The sequence below is a fragment of the Phalaenopsis equestris genome, unplaced genomic scaffold (assembly GCF_001263595.1).
Source record: "Phalaenopsis equestris unplaced genomic scaffold, ASM126359v1 Scaffold000022, whole genome shotgun sequence".
NCBI classification, from domain to species: Eukaryota; Viridiplantae; Streptophyta; class Magnoliopsida; order Asparagales; family Orchidaceae; genus Phalaenopsis; species Phalaenopsis equestris.
The window spans coordinates 807393-815571 of NW_018164464.1; the positions used below are offsets into that span (position 1 = coordinate 807393).

The following is an 8179-nucleotide window of genomic DNA, read 5'->3' on the forward strand; positions in this document are numbered from 1 at the left end:
CTTACTGGACATCTACAGGAGGATGTAACCTTGGTGTATGCTTTTTGCTGATGATATCCTTCTCATGGATAAAACGAGAGAAAAAGCCCAGGAAAAACTTGAATTATGAAGGTCTACGTTGGAGTCTAAAGGCCTTCATTCAAGTAGAACTAAAACTGAATACATGGAATATAGTTTTAGTAGTAGTAGCTCTAGTGACAAAAGTGTGACTTTGGGTGATCAAATTATTAAAAGGTGTGAACGATTTAAATATCTTGGGTCTATTGCTCAAAGCGATGGTGATATAGATGTGGATGTTAATAGTAGAATTTAAGTTGGTTGGTTGAAGTGGAGGAATGCTTCAGACCTTTTGTGTGATAGAAAAGTGCCGCTTAGACTGAAAGGAAAATTTTATAAGACGGTGGTGAGACCTGCAATGCTATATGGCGCTGAATGTTGGCCTTTAAAAGAGAAGCATAATAATAAGTTAAGTGTTGCCGAGATGAGAGTGATTAGGTGGATAAGTGGCTTTACACTTAGAGACATAATGCGAAATGAATATATTCGTGATAGGGTTGGTGTAGGTCATGTGACGGACAAAATTAGAGAAGTCGCCTTAGATAGTTTGATCACATTAAACGTCGACCATCTGATGATCCGATTAGAAGAGTAGATATTTTAGATTCGACTTGTGTTAAGAAAGGAAGATGTAGACCTAGGAAGACTTGGGCTTGCTGTAAAAAAAATGATCTTAATTTACTAGAACTAAATGAAAATATGACACTAAATAAGACGCAATGGAGAAAAATGATTCATGTTGTCGACCCCACGTAGTGGGATTAAGGCTTTGTTGTTTTTATTGTTGTAATATAACTAATAATAATTATTATTAATTAATTCAAATACACACAAGCACGTGCACGGGGTGTGTGTGTTTGTGTGTGTATAAATAATTGTTAACTCTTGAGAACTTGATCTGTGTAGGACACTGGTTGAACCACAAAATATTCGAAGCATTATTTCCAGTCTTGAAATCAGTAGTTGTTATTTATTAATGGATAGATACCCACTTCATTGTTAGGGTGATTTTTTTTTGCTACTTGTATTGGATTACTTGCTAATTGTAAGTTTGCCAGTTGTACCATTCAAATTGAGTTAATATATCTACAATATATTTTATTTCTTGTTCATATGAATTTTATGAGTAATTAATTATTTTTTAATACTGCATAAAGTCCTATTTACTTACTTTTGTCTTGTGTTTACAATAGTATTATTTTGCTATTATTTTAATGCATTAAATCTCATTATTATAAATTAATAATTATATATAAATATTGATAGACATGTTTTAGTTATATTCATATGCTTTGATTATAATGTATGAAATATGTCTAATATTATATTATTATTATGTCTGCAATAAATTACTATTGTGGCTAACAAGGTCGATGGGTCATGGAGAAATCATTGGATTTTTGTAGGATTGTTGTCTTAGTTTTTTTCATTTTATTAAAAGATTATTAAATCTTATGTGTATAAACGCATTATATTTTGAAATGTAAATGTTTACATAGAAGTGCACGTGTTTAAGTCACTCATTTTCATTGTCATAAGTATTTGATACTCTTTTTACAAATTATTTCCCTTTTATTATTCATATTGCATGATATAATTCCTTGTTGGTTCCGATTGGATAAATAATAATTATTTGCTGAGTATAGATAATAAACTCACTCGTTAATATTTTTGCATAGTATGTTTCATTCAGTTACTTAGAGGGTCGTCTCCATAGAACACGCATTACATCTTTAGATTTACTTTTTGGCATTTTTATTAGTGTTTTTTTATTTTTGGGATTTGTGTAGTTATTTCAGTAAGTTTCTTATTTTTCTTTGAGTTAATTTATTCTTTTTTTATAAAATTAAATAAAATCCATATTTTATTGCTTGTTTTAGCTATTGCTTGGGTCTACAATCTTTTTTCCTTTTGAATAATACTAAACATATTTAGTGATTGGGTGGTTGTACCGCCTTCCGGACCCTAGGTGTGATAACTTTGAGGGACCTTATACATATATGATAGCTTGCTCATGATTTCATCAAGCTTTCTCTTAAAACAAATCAAGGTTGTAATCCTTCTTCACATCTAATAATATATCTTCTATTAGATTCTAATTAGTGTCAAATTTATCAAATTTCTTCTTGAGTGCATGTCTAATAAGTTATGATTAAGCTTGCTCTTAGTTTTTTTATTATTATTTAATATCTATAATTCAATTATGCTCTAAATCATGGCTTTTGTTCTACAATATAGTTGAGTTTATCACTCTCATTGCTTTCAAGCTCCATGAATATATCTCTAAATATTAATGAATATATCATACATTTCTCTTTTTTTTTTCCCTTTAAATTGAAAGTTCTTCCTCATCATACAAAGATGTAAAACCCTTTTAAACTTATGTATGCTCTCATGTGTTTACCCATATTTAATTGAACTAAGGACAAATTAGAGCATGTGGTCATTATATCTGTAGGCATAGATTAAGAGCTACCTTCCTCATATATATATATATATATGTGTGTGTGTGTGTGTGTGTGTGTGTGTGTGTGTGTGTGTGTGTGTGTGTGTGTGTGTGTGTGTGTGTGTGTGTGTGTGTGTGTGTGTGTGTGTGTGTGTGTGTGTGTGTGTGTGTGAGGCATGTCCACAGTATTACCGATTTTTAAATGGGTTGTGCCCACATCTTCACTTAGGTCTATGATAGATGGTAAACTTATTAATGTTACATTGCTATCATTTGTTAAAAAAATTCTTAGGTGCCATTTATTTTGCTAAATAAGAATTATATCATAAAAGGAATAATGTAAGAAAATGAATTATATTATATCATCACTCGCGCATAATTTTTTTTTTGGGTGGTATACTACAAATGTAATACAAAATCCAGTGGTCAGTGAAAGTGCGTAATGAGCGGGCATTGATTTTCGGTTGACATGTGGTTTTGACACCTAATAGCGTGACGGTGGGGGTTATAGGTGAAGTGCTGCCTCTAACAATGACAAGTGTCTAACAGTAGATGATGAGGAGATGGCGTCAGGCTCCCGATGTTATGTGAATAACATTCGGTGGTGGGTAACTAGCGGTGAGCAACTACTAGAGGTGGCAATTGTGGGTGATGATAGACAACAAGTGGTTATGGCCAATACTTTGCAAAAGTGGTATATTTTAAATTTGTCAAATATCTATTGTGGTGGTAATTGTGGGTGATGATAGACAACAAGTGGTCATTGCACCCATTGTCATTGCACCCCTTTTCTTTTTAATTGTACTCGCCCAAATACAAAATTATCATTTTATGCATTTGCAATGTATTCATTCAAATTACAAGTTTACCTTTTAATGCACCACATCTACTTTCACCCCATTTCTTTTATATTGCATTTTTTTTCAACAAACCAAATAGTTTTATATGCTCAATTTTAGTATTATTACAGTGATAAAGTTATATAAATGTTCTCATTGCCTATAAACATTTATCTTCTAAAATTATAATTACTTATAAAATATTTTACAAATAAATTTCATAAAAGTATTAGTAAGCTTTATATGCCATCAATTTTCAGTAATATCAAAATATTCAATATGCACAATTTAATATTTATTATATAGATTGCACAAGAAAAATCTTACTATTTTTCTTAATATGTCATTCATTTCACAACAAATGTCTTCATTATTTTTACATTTCTCCCAAATCAAAATCACATATTTCATATCATATAAATATAATAAAAAAAGCAAAAAAATCCAATTTTTAAGTCCATCCCAAGCAAAACCGAGCCATCATATGTGCGAACTAGTTGGCACTTTGATTGGCAATGGCGTCATAAGTCCCCTGATGTCCCGAGCTTGAGCCTCACTCGAATAGCACATTATCAGCCTGGCATGGACTACAAATTGAATCATCATATGCCGACCCTATTATTCACCTATCACAGCCTAAATTAAACTAATCTGATGAGATTGCATTGAAAGGAGCTAACGGTAACTCCATATAAAAGCCACATAAAATTCAAATTCAAACTGAAGAACAGAACACATCCTCATCTTCTCTGATAAACTGAAGAACAGAGCAGCTTTCGTCTCCTTCCTCTCTATCTTCTCTGGTAAACTGCAACTCTTCTTTCTTCAAAGGAGTATTCCTTCTCATCCAAAACTCTTAGAAAGGTTGCTGGGGTGGCGACGATCTCCATGGGCTTCAGCACTGTTCCTGGAGCTATTGAGATCAGTTGATTTTCTTCTTCCTGGGAAGGAGTTAATGGTACAACATTGGCTGGACCAAGGAGCGCAAATGGCTTCCTGGGTGTTTCAGAATGCTGAGCGCTTGTGTTCATGACGCCGAAAGACTTTCGAGGCGGATTGGATTGGAAGGAATTCATGTTATCTGAATTAGAAGAAGAGAACCTTGCTGGAATCCCTGCCTCCAATACTCCTTTCTTGGCTGGGGAATCCAAGTTTGAGTAATTAGCAATTAAAATCAAGGAAGAATTACATATATACCATTCAATTGCTATGTATTTACATATCTAATGCCAAAACTTCAATTTTTTAAATATATATGCCAACTTACCTATGTATGACAAGGTGTTTCTGACTTTTTAAAAGTCAAAATAATGATATTTTTTATGTGAGTAAAAGATTTGTGTGGGATAAATGTAAAAAAGTTAGGTTTAGCCGTTTGTGCAAATTTCCCAAATGTTTTTTTATCTCAAATTTTTAAAATCAAAGCAGCAAAAATCATTGTCAAACAAAACTGATATTTTTGGATGAAGTTTGAAGGAACAAACCAGGAGAAACAAAAGTCAACTCATTTCCTCTCTTTGTTGAGGTTGTTGCTTTAATGCAAGGAAAATCAGGTTTCATTAGTTGCATCGCTGCTGCTCCTAAGGACAATCTTCGGCTTGTAAATCCTGAAGAGGTTCTTCTAGGAATTTTTTTCGAGCCCTGCGGCTTCGAGGGACTCGGTTTCGATCCAAAAATTGCTTCCTGCTCAGCTAGAAACTGGCTCTGCAGCTTTTTCTGATCCTGAAAATAAGTTATGGTGCATGATAATGCTGCAAAACTTCGCTTCATATAATTTATATTTATATAATATAGCACTCAATGCTTATGTATTTACATATCTTATACCTAAACTTTCATATTTACAAACATCTTCTATAACATCACGTCAAAAATAGCACTGACATCAATTTTTAAAAGTGAAATATTCTTTTTTATACATAGTTCTTAAAGCGCCGATATAGTATATATATTTAAATATGAAAGTTTAGGTGTGAGATGAGTAAATACATAAAGAATTGTGTACTTAATGTAAATTTCCCAAATGTTTTCAAGGAAAGAAGTATACTCTCTGCCGCTTTTGTTCTTGCTCTTTTTGATGTCGGACGAAAGAATACTCTTCTAGCATTGACAAAAGGCGAACCTGCAACGACAACAACAATGTAAATCAATAATAAGAAAACATAAAATTGAAGATGAACAATAAAAATCTTACACCATCATATGTAAATTCTGCTCCTCTTTCTTCCTCCCATGCTATGATTTTGCTGCATAAAGCCTCCAGAATTCCTAAGAGTGATGGAAAATAAGTGATGGCCCAAGTAAATGTTTCAAAATAAAGTATTTAGTTGTCTAGGAACAACAATAGCAATAAAAACAACAAACCTTTATCCCACTAGGTGGGGTCAGCTACATGAATCCTTTTTCTCCTATTGAGTGTCATATTTTCATTTAATTCTAATAAATTAAAATTATTTTTTTATACAATATGCCCAAAATTTTCAAGTTCTAAAACATCTACTTTCCTAATCAGATCATCAAATGGTCGATGTTTGATGAGACCAAACCATCTGAGACGACTCTCTCTAATTTTGTCTGCCACTGGAGCTATACCAACCCTATGACAAATATATTCATTTTGCATTTTGTCTCTAAGTGTAAAGCAACTCATCCACCTAAGCATTCTCATCTCGACAACACTTAACTTAGTTTATGCTTCTCTTTTAAAGGCAACATTCAGCGTCATAGAGCATTGCAGGTCTCACCACCATCTTATAAAATTTTCTCTTCAGTCTAAGCGATACTTTTTTATTACACAATAAGCCTGAAGCATTTGTCCACTTCAACCAACCAACTTGGATTCTACTAATAACATCCTTATCTATATCACCATCACTTTGAACAATAGACCCGAGATATCTAAAGCATTCACACCTTTTAAAAATTGCATCACCCATAGTTACAAAGAGCATCGCATTCTCATCTCGACAACACCTAACTTAGTTGTATGCTTCTCTTTTAAAGGCCAACATTCAACGTCATAGAGCATCGCAGGTCTCACCACCATCTTATAAAATTTTCTATTCAGTCTAAGCGACACTTTTCTATTACACAATAAGCCCGAAGCATTCCTCCACTTCAACCAACCAACTTGGATTCTACTAATAACATCCTTATCTATATCATCATCACTTTGAACAATAGACTTGAGATATCTAAAGCATTCACACCTTTTAAAAAATTGCATCACCCATAGTTACAAAGAGCATTGCATTCTCATCTCGACAACTTAACTTAGTTTTATGTTTCTCTTTTAAAGGCCAACATTCAACGTCATAGAGCATTGCAGGTCTCACCAACAATCTTAAAAAATTTCATATTCAGTCTGAGCAATACTTTTCAATTATACAATAAGCCCGAAGCATTCCTCTACTTCAACCAACCAACTTGGATTCTACAAATAACATCCTTATCTATATCACCATCACTTTGAACAATAGACCCGAGATATCTAAAGCATTCACACCTTTTAAAAATTGTATCACCCATAGTTACAACTTTGTTGCTAGAGCTACTACTACTAAAATTATATTCCATGTATTCAGTTTTAGTTCCACTCAAATGAAAGCATTTAGACTCCAATATAGACCACCATAATTCAAGTTTTTCCTTAGCTTTTTCTCTAGTCCATCTATAGTATACATATCTTTAATGATATGAATATAAGTCATATCAATATCTTTCTTTCCTATAACTCTCTAAAAAGCTTTTCTTCGAATCTTATCGTAAGCTTTTTCTAAATCAATAAAAATCATTTGTAGATCCTCCTTACTCTCTTTGTACTACTCTAACAAACCTCTCAATAAATGTATAACTTTCATAGTAGACTTGCCCGACATAAATCCAAACCGATTATGAGAAATCTTTGTGTCACGTCTTAATCTATGTTCAATTACTCTTCTCCATAATTTTAAAGTAAGACACATCAACTTAATTTTTTTATAATTTGCACACTCTTGTGCATCCCCTTTATTCTTAAAAATGGCATCAAATATTCTTAAAAATGGAATCAAAATACTTTTCCTCCACTTTTGGGGCATTTTTTTAGTTTTTAAAATAATATTAAAAAGTTTAGCAAGCCAAGAATCTCCCAAATCTCTTTTATAATCTCCCAAATCTCTTCTATATTTTCACACTTCAATTGGGATATCATCAGGTTCTACACACTTTCAACCATTGGTTTTTATTAAAGCCTTCTCAACTTCTTTTTTACTAATGCGACGGTAATAATAAAACATTTTATTATTATTAACGATATTAAGATTATTAAGATTGATTGTACATTCAGAAACTTCATTTAAGAGTTTATCAAAATAACTTACTCGCTTATGTTGAATATCTTTTTGTAACAAAAACATTTTTTTATTTTCATCTTTAATACACTTTACTTGAGTTAAATCTTTAATTTTCTTTTCTCTTTGTTTGACTAGTTTATATTGTTCTCTTAAACTCCATACAGACCATTTTATATTTTTCCTAGTTCTCTAAGGTTTTTATATTTAATAAATTTTTATAATATAACTTCTTATATTTTTATCTTTTCTTGCACATTTTATTCCACCAGTAACTATTTTTATTTATAGAAATTTTTTCTTTTCATTCCCCAAGGTTTTTCTTTTGCTTCTCCAAGTACATTTTTTGCCATATATTTAATAGTGTTTTTTACTTTATCTCACATAAATTTTAGTTCTTCATGAATATTCCAAATCTTGAAATTTTAATATTTACTCATGAAAATAATTTTATTTGTCTTTTAAGCACCTCATCTAATTCTACTACAATGATTCCTAATATTCTT

General features: G+C 31.9%; 2 protein-coding genes across 3 annotated transcripts in view; one reads left to right on the forward strand and one right to left on the reverse strand.

Moving 5' to 3' along the window:
• LOC110018429 overlaps window positions 1–8179 on the forward strand; it is a 53432-nt gene that overhangs the window by 39430 nt on the left and 5823 nt on the right. The gene's annotated exons all lie outside the window — the stretch shown is intronic.
• LOC110018425 (65-kDa microtubule-associated protein 3-like) overlaps window positions 3733–8179 on the reverse strand; it is a 75804-nt gene continuing 71357 nt past the window's right edge. Inside the window, exons 10-13 of the mRNA XM_020715735.1 lie at window positions 5537–5610; window positions 5390–5464; window positions 4827–5064; window positions 3733–4480 (exon numbers count right to left, since the gene is read on the reverse strand). Coding sequence (XP_020571394.1) covers window positions 4134–4480; window positions 4827–5064; window positions 5390–5464; window positions 5537–5610 — 734 coding nt within the window. The 3' untranslated portion in view covers window positions 3733–4133. The remainder of the gene's footprint in view (window positions 4481–4826; window positions 5065–5389; window positions 5465–5536; window positions 5611–8179) is intronic.